A 16,233-nucleotide genomic window follows, 5' to 3' on the forward strand; every position below is an offset into this window, starting at 1 on the left:
ATTTTAGTCAAAACTTCAAGTTAATATTGATAGAAGAATGAATAAGTTTCAAAAAATTCAGGGCCCAAGGTAAGAAAGGAAAAATTTATAGAAGTTTCAGGACTCTTAGGTGAAGGAAGATGAACCACAGAAGCAGTAGTCAGAAGAGGTGAAGAATCAGAAAAGCAGTGTCGCAGAACATAAGGGAAAATATCTAGAAAGATGAGTTTATTATAGTGTCAGATACTTAAAGAGAGAATAGGTGGAGCAAGTAGAACAAATGCGGGTTGTTGAAGCTGTGTGGATAGGGGCATGGGAATTTGTGTGGTTGTTTGTTTACTTTTGTAATGTACAAAATTTTTATAATAAAAAGTTTAAAAAATACAGCTCATTAAGATCTTTAGGAAAATCACAGTTTATAGAGCTATTGTGTTTTACCTAATGGATTTCTGCCTTCAGTGTCAGTTCTGTGACAAAGAATCATCTCCTATACTAGTCTCACAAGAAGTGTAGAATATTAAGGAGTGATAACTTCTTGGCTGGAGAAAAATGTCTATTTTCTTGTTGGAAATAAAAAGCAATAGAAAGGTTGTGTGTGTGTGTGTGTGTGTGTGTGTGTGTGTGTGTGTTGAGAGGGAGGGAGGAGGAAGGGAGGAAGAGAAACATTGATTGGTTGCCTTGCCCTTTCTGGGGACTGAACCCACAACCTAAACATGAACACCAACTAGGAATTGAACCTGTGACCTTTCATTTTACAGGATAGTGCTCCAACCAACTGAGCCACACCAGCCAGGGCAGAATAGTTTTTAAAATTACATAAATGTTTCTGTGGACTAACTGGAAGACAGCTATGCCTCCTGTGCCTCTTTTTAGTTTTTTGTTTAATAGAAGATTTGTTTAATTCCTGAAGTTTTTCCCGTAAAAATGTTGTACTATTTCAGTTTACTTTGGCCTACTAATTCTTCTTTTACATAATAAACCTGTATTTTTGTATTAATAAGTGGTAATGTGATAGAATTTTGCATACCCATTGAAAGGTTCTATTATGCCACGCCGTTGTTTCTTTTTTTACAAATCTCTTTCTTAACAATACTTCTAGAAACCACTCTAGACATCTACATAATATTTCTTGCAAAGGCATTCCTATGGGTCTTAATTCATGCCGTTTATTTAATCAGTGCTTCAGAGGTGTCCAACCTTTTGGTGTCTTTGGGCCACACTGGAAGAAGAGTTGTCTTGGGCCACACATTAAATACACAAGCACTAAAAAAAAACAAAACCTCATAATGTTTTAAGTAAGTTTATGATTTTGTTTTGGGCCTCATTCATAGCCATACTGAGTTGAATACCCCTGCTACATCTTCCCAAGTGAATAGTTATAAGTAGTCTGAATAACAGTGTCTTCTAGGTTTCTGAGACTGCCAGACTAGTCTTTGAGCATGTGTTTTTATTTATTTACTTACTTACTAACTTACTTACTTATTTAATCCTCACTTGAGGACATATTCATTGATCTTAGAGAGAGAGGAAGGGAGAGGGAGAGAGAAACATTGATCTATTGCATCTTTTATGCACCCTGACCAGAGATCAAACCTGCACCCTGGGTATGTGCCCTGACCAGGGATTGAATCCAAAACCTTTTGGTGTGTAGGATGATGCTCCAACTAACTGAGCCACCCAGCCAGGGCTGAATATGTCTTTTATGTTAAGCATGAATTCCTTTCTATTAGCTTTTGTTTTAGAGAGCATGTCTCTGAGATAATAGGTTTGAAAAGCATTTTGTAAACTGTCAAATGCTATTTAAGTGTTACTACACAATAACTATGACCATGGCTGGCTTTTCCTCTATGCTTTTATTTGCACATTTCCTCACTATATGACTAAAAAGCAGTACAGTATATATTCAATGAACAATGGCTTCCATTCCTCCCTGTTCCAGCTATCATATAAGAAGTTTATTACAGTGTTATGTTGTTTTACCTTTTTGTCCTAGTTCAAGCACTATGTGTACAGGGGTGGGGGGCAAAAAAAACCCCTGGAATTTATTTATTAAAAATTTTGTATTTATTCTTACATGTTTAAACTTCAGTCACCTTCAAAGTACTCTCCATTTGATGCAATACACCTGTTGAGATGTTTTTTCCCCTGCTCCAAATAGTTTTTAAATTCATCACTTTTGATGCCTTTTAGTGCTTCTGCCATTTTTTGTTTCACTTCTTCCAAATCTGCAAAAACATTTCCCATTGAGGACTTTATTCATCCAGGGAAACAAACAAAAAAAAGTTGCTTGGGGCAAGATCAAATGAATAGGGAGAGTGGGGCATGGGGGCCATGCTGCTTTTGGTCAAAAACTGCTCAACACTTAGTGAGGTATGGGCTGGTGTGCTTGTAAATCACCCATCTTGAAATGGGCAAACACATTGAGTCTTCAAAAAAAATTCACTGAAGCCAAACTCAGCTTCTCAGAACAATGCCAGCTGGTACACTGATGCAGATAGGTTCCTAGAACACACACCTAGCTGAGGAAGCCTGTACTACAAGGGGCCCATCCTCCAGAAGATAATCTGGGGTTTTTTGGTTTGTTTTTTGGGTCCCCACTTGTATTATTAATGTAGTCTTGTTGGTCTGATTTCCCCCATACGTGTTTGGATATATTATATTTCTTAGTCTTCTGTCATTTTTATGAAGTATCAAGATGATTGGTCTCTGATGTTCAAGATTTTGTTAGATGTGCCTTCTTGACTTATTTTTTGGTTTGTGTATTTCTTATTACCTTATTGTATTAGTATCTTGGTTCTTTATCCTGACCATAAACATTTTATGTATAGGTCAGATATATTATGTATGGTGAGATAAGCAGAGGTTTATAAGATTGTGGAGCAAAGAAACGAAGCTACAGTAGCACATAATTAGTAGCTAATTGCTTTTATCTTTTTTTAATCCTTGCCTAAAGATACATTTATTGATCTCAGAGAGAGAGACAGGTAGAGGGGGGAAGAGAGAGAGGGAGAGATAAAAGAAACATCTACAGGTTGCCAGGCTGGGGACTGAACCCATAAGCCAGGTGTGTGCCCTGACCAGGAATCAGAGCTGTGATCTTTGGATTTAAGAGGTGATGCTCCAAGTAATCGAGCCACACCTGCCTGGCAATAGCTAATTGCTTTAAAAGACCATAGTGTGATGAGTTCACACTGGCAGTTCTGTTTATTTAGTATGTTGGTTTTCAAGATCCGGTTCAGGCTTTAGTTTCATACCTACTTGTTAACGGAACTAAAACAAACCAATAGTGCTATTTTAGTATAGGCATGTTCCTTAAACTTTAGCATACATTAGAGTCATCTAAAGGACTTGTTCAACCACAGATTGCTAAATCTCATCTTCAGTTCCTGATTTGTTACACTTCTAGGGTAGAGCTCAAGATTTGCATTTTTCACAAGTTTCCTGGTGATGGTGATGCTGATGCTGCTGGGCCAGGATAAAGATGTTTCTTAGATTATGACAAACTATTATGGGAAATCTAGTCAATTATGTAACAAAGTCTGTTTCTCAAAAGTTCAGGCTTGAAGAATGTGCCAGAAATGTCGCTCTATCTTAATCCCTTTTATTTCCAAACTAGTTTTCATCTTTTTTCCTTTTTGAACTGTTTTTATTGTTAGAAAATAATACATGATTGCTTTAAAAATTTTAAATTGTATACAATGTGTAAAAGCAGCCCTGGCTGGTGTAGCTCAGTGGATTGAGCACGGGCCTGTGAACCACAGGATCGCGGTTCGGTTCCCAGTCAGGGCACATGCCTGGGTTGCAGGCAGGTTCCTTGCAGGCCAGTTCCCTGCAGGGGATGCACTAGAGGCAACCATACATTGATGTTTCTCTCCCTCTCTCCTTCCCCTCTAAAGATAAATAAATAAAAAAATTTTTAAAATGTGTAAAAGCTTCATGGAAGAAATAGCGTTTGACCTGAGACCATAAAGCATAGCTGTAATTCAGGTGTGCATCTCTTGGGGGAATTGGAGAGGGGAAGAAGTTCTAGGTGGAAAGAAGAAAAACAACCACAAAGGTGGGGAAGAACTCAGGGTGTTTTATTGGAAATCTTTAGTCAGTGTTTAGCTGAAAGAATAATTGAAAGTTGGAAATGGCAGGTGGTAAATTTGAGGGCAGGATCAATCAATAATATAATTAAGGATCAAATTATCATAAATAATCTGAGGAACAGTGTCTCCTAGGTTTCTGAGACCTAGAAGACATAGACATTTCTGTGAGGTAGGTAGGTGTCATTTTTATAGGTGATAAGATAATTGAGGCTCCAAAATGAAAAGAACTTGCCTGAGTTTGTGGTTTAAGTGGCACAGTTGAACCTGGGACTGTCTTTAGAGCCTAAGCTCATAATTATCATGTTTTACTTCTGCCTAAAATGGAATGCTTTTTTTTTTTTTTTCATGTAAGTGGGTGCTCAGCTGTCAATAAATGTTAGTTATTTTTAGTATTATAGAAGTTGGAGCTAGATGGTGATTTTGGTTTTCAAGTATAAGCTTATAGAATCTTTTTCTATGGAGAGGATTGTCTCTAAAAATATTTGAATAGGGCATCGGTGTGATCAAAACTCCACACAAAAATTATTTTATTTGATAGCAGTATGTAGTTTGGATTATGAGGTAGTTAGTGGATGTGGGAAGACCTATGTGGGAAGCTGTTACTCTAGTCCAGTGAGGGTTAAAACCAGAGCAGTAATGGTAGAAGAATAGAGAGTGTGGAAGTGAAGTCAGTGGTACTTGGTGTCAAGAGGCACAGGAGAGAAGAAAAGTCAGATTGCCTAGGAGGATAGCAGTGTCACCTACAGAACCAATGTCTCCTGCATTTAGTTGATAATTTGTTACCAGAGGATGGGAACAAGACAGAGATTAGAGACTCTGATTTGGGAATCATTTTAGAGATAATCTTTGAAATCATGGAATTTGAGACTGTAGGGTAAAATCCATGGAGAAGGAAGAATAGTACCTTAGGGACACATATTTAATAAATGAAAGGAAGAGGACAAACTGAATAAGGAATGGTTAGAGTTTAGAGTATAAGATTAGAAAAGCATTGTCACAGAAGTTGAGAAGAATGCTTTTAAAAGATGGTTTGTTTAACACTGCCAAATACTGCAGCAGTAGAGAGTAAAAGTGTTAGACTCATCAAGCCAGGGGTAGCTTGGCCTTCCTTCAGGCAGTTAACTCTAATGAGGTCAGGTGCTGACAGCCAGTTACTAAGCTCTCCCCTTTATTCAAAATGAGCATTTGAGGAATTCCCAAAGCAGTTTGTTATATCCTACTATTTACACACATCTGGAGATCCTGTTAAAATACTAGCTCTGATATAGTAGGTTGAGAGTGGAGTCCAAGATTGTGTATTTCTAACAGGCTTATGTATGTTGCCCTTGGCTTCTGATTCAAAGACCATACTTTAAGAAGAAAGGCCCTAGCCCTGGTTGGTTGGCTTGGTTGGAGCATCGTCCCATACACTAAAAGGTTGTGACTTTGATCCCTGGTCAGGTTACATACCTAGGGTGTGGAGTCTATCCTCAGCCAGAGAACGAATGGGAGGCAACTGATCAATGTTTCTTTCTCACATGGATGTCTGTCTGTCTGTCTGTCTCCTCCCTCCTTCCCCCCACCCCCATCTCTAAAATCAGTAAACATAACCTCAGATGAGGAGTTTTTAAAAATTAAAAAAAAGAAAGGTTCTGAACTTCTTCTGGGAAAACTTAGTTTGAAATCTTTTAATATTTTGATATGTTTAGGTTTGTTCTAGATCACGGCCCAGGGTTATGGATTAATACTGTGTAATGGTTTACTACTTACCAGATAATAGTTATTAGAGCCTTAGCTGAGACATCTGCAAACTGTCTAACTCACTGTCTGCTTTTTTGGCTTGGTTTGGTTTGGTTTTGCCTGGGGAGAGAAACACTGATTTGTTGCTTCACCTATCCATGCATTCATTGATTGACTTTTGCATGCCCCGTGACTGGGGATTGAGTTTACCACCTTGGTGCATTGGACTACACTCTAACCAACTAAGCTACCTGGCCAGGGCACTTACATTCTATTTTCTAAACCATGAGTAAATTCCCCTTGGGAAAAGGAATCAACTGTTGTTAGCTGGCAGTAGTAATAAAGTTCAAAATTATATTCCTATTACTGTTCTCTTGTCTTTTTCTTTCCCTCCAGTTGATGTGATTGCTTTGAAGAAATGATAGCTCCTTTAAAAAAGGTCTTTGGGCACCTCTTCTGTAGGTCATTACCTTTGAACATTTTCCATACCATTTACTCGGATTGGGGGAGCACATACCCTGGGAAATAAGTGCACTTCTTTCTCCTGCCATGGAACAGTCAGCCCTGCCCCAACCTAAAAGCCAATAGAAATCAAGAAAATTATGAAGTTATCTGTCCTTGTGATAAAATAGTGTGCCCTTTCCTAAGGCATTTGGGATTTTGAAAATTTGATTACATTTATGCTTATACAGGGTCTCAGTATATTTATTTGAAATTTGAACCAGTCTACCTAGTGGTTTTAAAGGGCCTCAAGTGGTTCTGTGCCCTGACTCCTCTCATTCTATTTCTGGATTGTCTCTGAAGGTTATATATAAGACCCCTACCCAAGGGCTATTTATATATTTAAGGCTAGCTAGAAATTAGAAAGCTTTTCTCAAACTCCTAAAACTTATTAGTTTTGGTCTTTCTGCCGATTTTTGCTAAATTCAAAGATCATTTACCACTTCTCCCTTTTCTTTACCCTCTTCTTATCCAGAGTGAACACAAATGGATCAGATGACCCTGAGGATGCAGGGTCTGGTGAAAATAGGAAGGTCAATGGGAATAATTCTCCATCACTCTCAAATGGTGGTTTTAAACCTTCTAGGCCTCCAAGACCTTCACGACCACCTCCACCTACTCCACGCAGACCAGGTATGTATTCCAGTCATACCTTAAGGATATAGCTCTTATACTATGATTGTAAGTAATATTCTGTTGGGAACTGATCCCCAGGTAAGTGTCAAGAGGACCTTTTAGGTTGGTTTTTCAAGCTGTATTATTACATTAAAATTTTGGCCAAGGATGCTCTTTCTGTAGGTACTTAAGACATGCCTTTTCCCTAAGTTTTTCTCCAGGGGTGAAGTTATTGGGGCACATGGTCAATTCAGAGTGTAAATCACATGTGCGTTATATAAGTATAGGCAGTACAGATAAGATTGCAGCTTTCTGTCAGGGTTTATAACTGTGGACATAAGTATGCCCATTAAGTCAAGGATCTGGTTGCTTATTCTCATTATATCTTTTAGAAAGATAATTAATAAGTGGCAAGTAATGCTAAATGATATTCAGATTTTGAAGCAAAAACTATTATACCGAATGAACAAACTTCATAGAGTAAAATGTAAACATCTATAGGTAGAATATCCTTTTTTTTCTGACTAGACAGAACAAATTTTTTAATCTTTTATAATTTTCCTCTGCTAATATGTGGACAGGGTATGTAAAATAATTAAACCAAATATCATTAGAAAAGTAAACTGGTTTTTCACAAATTACTTTAGTAAATGACTTTGTGTTTCATTATACATCTTCCCCCTTTTTCTCTAGATATTTGTGTTAATAATATATTCCCAGTCTTTAAAATCAAAAACTACTTTGTCAAAATATTGGTGACTTCTATCAGGAATTTTTTGTCAACAAGTATTTCTCAAAGATATAATATGTACTCAATAACTATTTATAAGAATGTTATTGTTTTAGCAGTCATATCTTCTGTATTTTGATATCAAAATTGGTTTCTGATCTGCAGGGTCTCATAGGAAAGATAATTTTAAGGATCTGGAAAATTACTAAATGAACTTATATTATGGAATACCAGTACTTACCTATTCTAAAAGTTTTTAATATTTCCTGTGGCATCAGGAAATCAGAATCTGTGCTTTATAATTATTAACAGGACATGGGGTAGACAGAACATAAAATAGTGTGAACAAGCCTGCTTAGTTGGGACCATTGGCTGTTTCATTTTCTCCTGCATATCCACATATTAGACTTTATATTTTTCATTTGCCTTTTTACTTCTTAAAGTTGAAATTTTATCTTGATTTCTGAAAATAAAAGATTGTTTTCCTCAAATCTTTTGTAGCTTCTGTCAATGGTTCACCTTCTGCCACTTCTGAAAGTGATGGATCTAGTACAGGCTCTCTGCCTGCAACAAATACAAATTCAAATACATCTGAGGGAGCAACGTCTGGGTTAATAATTCCTCTTACTATATCTGGAGGCTCTGGCCCTAGGCCGTTAAATCCTGTACCCCAAGCTCCCCTACCACCTGGGTGAGTAACTGTGTTTGGTTAATGTTTGTTTTCTTCAGGCTTCTGCATATACTTATTAATAAGGAAAATATTACTAAACTCTGTTCTTTAAAAAACTGTCCTCAAGCAGTTGTAACTGATTTTGGCGGGGATCTGGAGTCAAACTGAACCAAAAATGAAACAAAAACAAAAACTTCTCCATATTTGAAATTTTCTCTCTCATTTCCAGGGCAAAGTGAAATAGTGGAAGAATTCTTTTTTTGTTGTTGTTGTTGTTAATGTATGAAAGACACTGAACCATAGAAGTTAATCAAGATCAAGTAGTAAAATAGCTAATTCATATTGCTTTTTTTAGGGGAGAAAAATTATGTTTTAAAATAAAGTTTCCATTTTAAAGTTATTATAGCAAAGTAGTAATAATTTAGGAAATTAAGAAAATTTAGTTCTCACAATCTCATTTTTTTGTTATTGTTAAATTCTTAACTTACTTTTAGGGAGAGAAAAAACAAAATATCAGTTTTATGTTCTATTTATTTATGCATTCATTGGTTGATTCTTGCATATGCCCTGACCAGGGAGTGAACCCGAAACCTTGACATATCAGGATGATGCTCTGACCATCTGAGCTACTCAGCCAGGGCTCATAATCCCATTTTAATCACTACTGGTTATTTTTTAAATTAATAATACTCTAATAGATTATATATATATATACATTAATTCATTCAAATTAATTTAGTGCTTAGAATGCTAATCAAAATTAACTGACTAGCAGATATATTAATAAACTCTCATGGAGATAATTTTAATTGCTAAAAAGATTATATAATACCTGTGTGGGTAATTAGGCTCTTTTCCTTTTGGAATGCCTCCATGGAAAGCCAAATTAGAAAGTTGTTTGTGTAAGGGATTACCAAAGAGAAACTGGGTGCTCTTAGAAGTGATCGGTACTTCTAAGCTACAGTGGTTTAGTATTCTTCACTTTGGAGATAAACTGCCAAGACTAAAATACTTAGAATGACTTTGTCCATTGTACTGTGCAGAGACATATCTGATAAAGACTTACTCTTTGATTTTAGTGTTTCTAGAACCCAAACAATTCTTTATCCTTCAGTTAGCAATTCTTTACTTTTTCTTTAGATTTCATAACATTAATTATAGCTTTCTTTTCCACTCAAGCCCTGCAAATACCCTGATCAGATTGAGACAGAATTTGTCTCCTGAATGCTTCAATCTCAAACCTCTTTAGAAATACAAGACATCTCCTAGCAGGGGTGTCCAGCCATAGCCCAACACAAAATTGTAAATTTACTTAAAACTTTTTTTTTAATTTATTTTTTTATTCATTATTCCATTACAGTTGTTCTATTCCCCCCTTCAATCCCCTCCACCCTGCACCCTCCACCCCTACCATTCCCCCCTTTAGTTTATAACCATGTGTCTCAAGTTCTTTAGATTCCATATTTCCCATACTATTCTTGCCCTCCCCCTATCTATTTTCTACCTACCATCTATCCTACTTATTTTCTGTACCTTCTCCCCCCCTTCTCCTCCTCCCACTCCCCTGTTGCTAACCCTCCATGAGATCTTCATTTCTATGGTTCTGCTCCTGATCTAGCTGTCCTTTTAGTTTGCTTTTGTTTTAGGTGTGGTTGTTAATAACTGTGAGTTTGCTGTCCTTTCACTGTTCATGTTTTTTTAACTTCTTTTTCTTAGGCAAGTCCCTTTAACATTTCATATAATAAGGGCTTGGTGATGATGAACTCCTTGAATTTGATCTTATCTGAGAAGCACTTTATCTGTCCTTCCATTCTAAATGAAAGTTTTGCTGGATAGAGCAATCTTGGTTGTAGGTCTTTGGATTTCATGACTTGGAATACCTCTTTCCAGCCCCTTCTTGCCTGTAAGGTCTCTTTTGAGAAATCCACTGACAGTCTGATGGGAACTCTTTTGTAGGTGACTGTCCCCTTATCTCTTGCTGCTTCTAGGGTTTTCTCCTTCATTTTAATCTTGGCTAATGTAATTATGATGTGCCTTGGTGTGTTCCTTCTTGGGTCCAACTTCTTTGGGCCTCTCTGAGCTTCCTGGATTTCCTGGAAGTCTATTTCCTTTGCCAGATTGGGGAAATTCTCCTTTATTATTTGTTCAAATAAGTTTTCCACTGGTGGCTGTTCTTCTTTCCCTTCTGGTACCCCTATAATTCGGATGTTGTAATGTTTAAAGATGTCCTGGAGGTTTCAAAGCTTCTCATTTTTTTGAATTCTTGTTTCTTCATCCTTTTCGGTTTGGTCATTTTTTTCCTCATTCTGGTCCACTCCATTGATTTGAGTCCCAGTTTCTTTTCCATTACTATTGGTTTCCTGTGCATTGCCATTAATTTCTATTAGTTTAGCCTTTATATGTTCCTCTAATTTGTGACTAAAATCAACCAGTTCTGTGAGCATCCTGATCACCAGTGTTTTAAACTGTGCGTCTGAGAGTTTTGCTATTTCTTCATTGCTTAGATTATAGGCTCTGGGGCTTTGAGATCTTCTTGAGCCATTTTTGGTCTGTTTACACCCATTAAGTATGAGGAGTGGAGCCTTGGACTCCCAGGTTGCTGGGTTGTGACGCTGTATGTGGGGGCGTGGTCAGAGCAGGGAAATGTCGGCACCCTCTGCTGTTTTGCGCTGCTGGGCCGGGCCACTCAGGTCGCTGGGTTATGACGCTGTATGTGGAGGTGGGGTCAGAGCGGGAAAATGGCGGCACCCTCCGCTGCCGCTTGCTGCGGGGACCCAGAGGGTCCCGGTCAAATCTCCCACTCCCTTGCTTGTCTATCCGTGCAGGAATGCGCGACCAGAGTCAACCCGCAGCCCTGCTCCCTCGCTGTTTCCCCAGGGTCGCTGGGTCTCTCACTAGGTCCAACCCTGCGCCTGGATTCTGAGCGCCTGAGTCCGTCTCACCAAGTTTTCCTGTGCTACCCCGCTCCGCCAGCTGCTGGTTTCGCCACTTACCGGTCAGGCTGAAGAATTTGTTGTTAACAGACTTCCGAAAAATTCAATTTTCTGTGTTCTGGCTGTGTATTCTGTTGCTAATATTTAGTTATCTCTAAACTTGGTTGTGTGAGAAAGCACAACGTCTCCACCTATGCCTCCATCTTGGCGGAAGTCTAAAACTTCTTTTTTTGCTCAATCATTTTTCATCAGTGTTTGTGTATTTAATGTGTGGCCCAAGACAACTCTTTTTCTTCCAGTGTGACCTAGAGACACCAAAAATTTGGATACCCCTATTAGAACTTACGTTTTTGCAGAAGTATACTCATCCACTGTGTGTTACCCTCAGGATAACATTTCTTGATTTTGTCTCTAAATTCTTTTTGTATCTTCTTTATATACTGACATGCTTATTTGCTTCAGTTCTATAACATGATCATATAAGAGAAAAGGTCAAAGACAGGATTAAAGAGCTAGGCTACTAATACAGTTACCATACCAACCTTCTAAATTTTGTGTTTAAGTTGGGAGCAGAGAGTGGACCAGCATGGGCGAGTTTACTATGTGGATCATATTGAAAAAAGAACAACGTGGGATAGACCAGAACCTCTACCTCCTAAGTAAGTATCTGAATTAAAGAAGAGAAAAAGTATTTATTCAGAGCTATAGATTGTGTCTTTATAAAATCTTCACTACTTTCTTACTTTTACTCTTCCTGTCAGTCTTTCCTCTATCCACATTGTTTTATGGTAGCTGCAAAGTAGAAAGAAGAGAATCAGAATTGATTGAGCATAATGAATGATTTAAAATTTTACGCTTTTCTGACTAAAGATTCTATAGGTCTTGCTATTTCCAAATTTTCCTTTATGAATTTTAACCACCTCAAATCACAGGGTTTTAGGAATAGTTTCTCCAAGAGTAATTATATGACTGAATAAGAATTGTAACCCTTATGTATGTGAAGATAAAGTCCCTGTTGTATTGAAAAAACTTTGTTATGTAATAATGAAGTCATTGCAAAATAGTTGGAATAAAGACTACATTATATTAATATAAGATGTTAAGCACTGAAAATGTTACATTATATAATTGGAAGGAAAGTATTCGAGGGAGGTCAGTAGCAAACATGGAAGTATTCAATTGTGCTAGTAATCTTAAATACACACCTAAAAGGCACTGTTTTACTTGTTAAATTATCAGATAATATTCATTATGAAATTGTGGATGAACTTCACCTCCAACATTGCTGGTGGTAGTTACAGTTCTTGCAGAAAGTATATATAACTATGATAATGCACATACTCTTAGTAATTTTCTCCAGGAAATTTAAATAATGCAGAGGAAGAAAAAAAAATTTTGATATATTATTTGTTATTTTACTATTTATGATCATCAGAATATTGGAAAGAACCCTAATCAATCAACCATATAGAAATGACAAAGTTACTCTATCAATGTTTACTTAATATGCTCCCATTTGAAATGATAAATTAGATCATTATATTTTTATGGAAAGTGCTTTTTGGGAAGAAACTGAGAACTTTTTCCTTAATGACTATTTGAGACTTACTAGACATTGTGCTTAAGTTCACTTATAGACTATTTAAGAATATATAAAATAAAAGGTTTCAGGTAAATTAAAAGCAGTTTCCAAGGTACAATGTTACCAAACGTGCACCAGGGCCAAGATGAAGTTCTGTTTAATTCTTACCTATTTCACAAGTGTTTGTTGAATTAGGTTGTTTTTGTTCTGATTTAGCTGGGAACGCAGGGTTGACAACATGGGACGTATTTATTATGTTGACCATTTCACAAGAACAACCACGTGGCAGAGGCCAACATTGGAATCCGTCCGGAACTATGAACAGTGGCAGCTCCACCGTAGTCAACGCCAAGGAGCAATACAGCAATTTAATCAGAGATTCATTTATGGGGTGAGCAACCTGGTTGTTGCATTATAAACTTAATAAGAGTATTTAGTTTTTAACCTTTTCCTGCGTATAAAATGTGAAGTACTAATTAGAAGGAAGGTATTAGTGGGATGGCAACCCATTTGTTGCTGTTGATAGATAGTATTTTTAGACCTTATCTCAAGTATCCTCTGTATGTGTTTCTTTCCTCTTTGAAATTTCCTGAAGTTCAACTTGCTAATTCTTTTGTTCATGTCAAAAGTAAAAAAAGGTAATAAGATAATTTAAAATCCATGGGCAAAAGAATAGTAAAAGCAAACACAAGCAGTTTGAAAAGAATTAGAACAGTTCTAAATTTAGTGCTGCCAAACTTAGCAGAACATGTGAAGGCTTGAGACTAAGAACACCTGACTCTTGAGTGGTTGTATGGAATTAATGATAGAATCAAATCATTTTGTAATGTATAAAGATGAAGTATACCTCATCAATTATTTGGTGCTCTGGGAGACTACAGAAATTTAACTTCTTAGAAGATTATGCTAAGCATACTATTCTGGCATCAAAAGCAAATTATCCTTGGTATAAAAACATTTTCTTTTTAGAAACAGTTTAAATTTTATATATTTTACCCCTGGCTGGTGTGGCTCAGTGTTGAGCGCCGGCCTGCAAACCAAAGGGTCACTGGTTTGATTCCCAGTCGGGGCACATACTTGGATTGCTGGATAGGTCCCCAGTATGAGGCATGCAAGAGGCAGCCACACACTGATGATGTTTTTCTCCCTCTTTCTTCCTTCCCCTCTGTCTAAATAAATAAATAGATAAATCTCTAAATTTTACATATTTTTCTTTAGAGTAATACTGCAACAATAGTAATATGCACCAAAAGGTATTAATGGTTTGTTATACAATCTTTGGTGCTAGGAATTTTACAGTGTTTCTAGTAATAAAGTATCACAGATCTTTTCTTTGGGAAAGGGAAAAATAGTCCTTGGAGAAATTTGATTCTTTGTGCCAAATGAGGGATTTGTTTTGAGTAGTATATGGAACTGAAACAGAAGAAACTCAGCTCTCCAAGAGTTCAAGAGAAACTTACCCTTTCCATTGCTCTCTCTTCCCCTCCACCACCATCCCTACAATTCCTGTTAGACTCCATCAGAGTAAATTCCTGTGTTCACTAGACTTTACCTTATTTTCTTTTCCCCGTGTTCCTGTGTATTTCTTACCTCATCCCTGTAATAGATGTCACTTACTGACACATTCACCTTTATCAGCCTTCCCTGGTTATGACTGAGATAACTTTTTTCATATAAGTTTTTCCTGTCACCTTTTGTAGATAGCTGTCTATCACTGTTTTCCCCTTCCCTGTGGTTTTAGAGGTGAGATTAATTTTTGTCTCATGTCTACCTTACCTTTTTTCCCTACGCTGTTTCTACATTTTTTCTTTCTAAATTATAATCACCTTTGGTTTGCCTGGACAGATTTCTTTTAGTTGAATGCCTAACTTGCCTGCCTTCTTTAAAGCTAGTTTCCACATGGGTGTCCAGTGGAAAGAGCATGGGCTTTGGAGTCAGGCAGATCTGGGTTTGAATCCTGGTTCCACAGTTACTTTCTCTATGATTTTGAGTAAGTTACTTAAAAGTTACTCATCAAGCCCTGACTGGTGGAGTTCAGTGGATTGAGCACGGGCCTGCGGACCAAAGGATCATGGTTTGATTCTCAGTCAGAACACATGCCTGGGTTGCAGGCCAGTTCCCAGCAGGGGATGCACTAGAGGCAACCGAACATTGATATTTCTCTCCCTCTCTCCTTCCCTTTCCCTTTAAAGATAAATAAATAAAATCTTTTTAAACAGTTACTCATCAAGACTCATTACTTTATAAATTATATTTAATTACCTCAGAGTGTTTTCTTGAGGATTCTGTAAAATAAAGTTTCTCATATGTCTAGCACATACTACATGCACAGAAGTATTAGTTTTCATCTTTTCTCACCTTCATCCCTACAGTTTTAAATGTGCCATTTATCTCACTTTTACAGTGCATAATCTTTTAAAACATTCTGTTGTTGGAAGATGAGTATGTTTTTGGAGCACCTACAGCATACTGCTTCATTGTAACCTGACCAGTTTGATAGTCAGAACTTTTCTTGAAAAGTTCAAAGTCTTTGGAACTTTTCTTGAATTGCAGCTTTTACCTTATTGTCCATGGATTTTTCCCCCTATCCAAAATAATCTGACCAATTTTCTGAAATTATTGCCTTTTGCTCTTGCTATAGAATGGTTTTAAATCATAAGGAACTTACTTTAGTTACCCTTAACTTAGCCAGAGATATTAACTGAATTGAATGAATTGAACATTCTTAATGCCAGCTACTTAAAATGTTATGGGGTGTTGGGGTGTTGCAGAGAAAGTCTATTTATTGGGCATACGAAATGGCCTTTGTTCTGACTCTGGCTACAGGGCAAATAGGCTATTATATACCAGCACTTTTAACCTCAGAATGTATATGGTTTTTGCTGTAACACTGTGTGACAGCTCTTCCTAGCCCATGGCTCCCCAGCTTATCTGTCCAGGGAGACCCAGAGGGAAAAGCTTGGGTTAGAAAATTATCAAAATAGTTTGTCACATGCCAAACTTTTCAGACCTGTTCTGTGATCAGGGATCAAATTTTATATTGTGTTCCTTCCTGGCCTCCCACTCTTACTCCTTCCCATAATTGTCTGTCAGGAGGAGCAAAGCCAGTTTTTGATAGGCCTATCTCCCAAGAACAGTTAAATCAGAAATGAGGGTGTCTCTCATATGCTATAAAACTTTTAATCAGTTAACTCTGTTTCTACAATAAGTCAGTGAGAGTGAGGGGAACTAATATAGATTGAGACTTAAGGGACTCCATCAGATGTAAAGTGAGGACTTTGAATTCTGATGTGAACAAGTAAGCAGTTAGAGGCATTTAATTAAGAATTGGATATTAGATGATAAACCAACATCGATTTTTGTTAGTTATGGTAATGGTATTGTGTTTATGTAAGAGTATGTTCATATCTTTT

General features: G+C 37.1%; 1 protein-coding gene across 3 annotated transcripts in view; it reads left to right on the plus strand.

Annotated features, from left to right (window-relative positions):
* Positions 1-16,233, plus strand: part of ITCH (itchy E3 ubiquitin protein ligase) — a 119,008-nt gene that overhangs the window by 60,628 nt on the left and 42,147 nt on the right. For all 3 annotated transcript variants that reach the window (XM_037164681.2, XM_053671029.1, XM_037164682.2), the window contains 4 exons: positions 6,766-6,923; positions 8,137-8,326; positions 11,802-11,897; positions 13,037-13,211. In XM_037164681.2, the coding sequence (XP_037020576.2) occupies positions 6,766-6,923; positions 8,137-8,326; positions 11,802-11,897; positions 13,037-13,211 (619 nt within the window). The remainder of the gene's footprint in view (positions 1-6,765; positions 6,924-8,136; positions 8,327-11,801; positions 11,898-13,036; positions 13,212-16,233) is intronic.

This window comes from Artibeus jamaicensis, unplaced genomic scaffold (genome assembly GCF_021234435.1).
Source record: "Artibeus jamaicensis isolate MK-2021 breed Jamaican fruit bat unplaced genomic scaffold, CSHL_Jam_final contig_685, whole genome shotgun sequence".
Taxonomy (NCBI): Eukaryota; Metazoa; Chordata; class Mammalia; order Chiroptera; family Phyllostomidae; genus Artibeus; species Artibeus jamaicensis.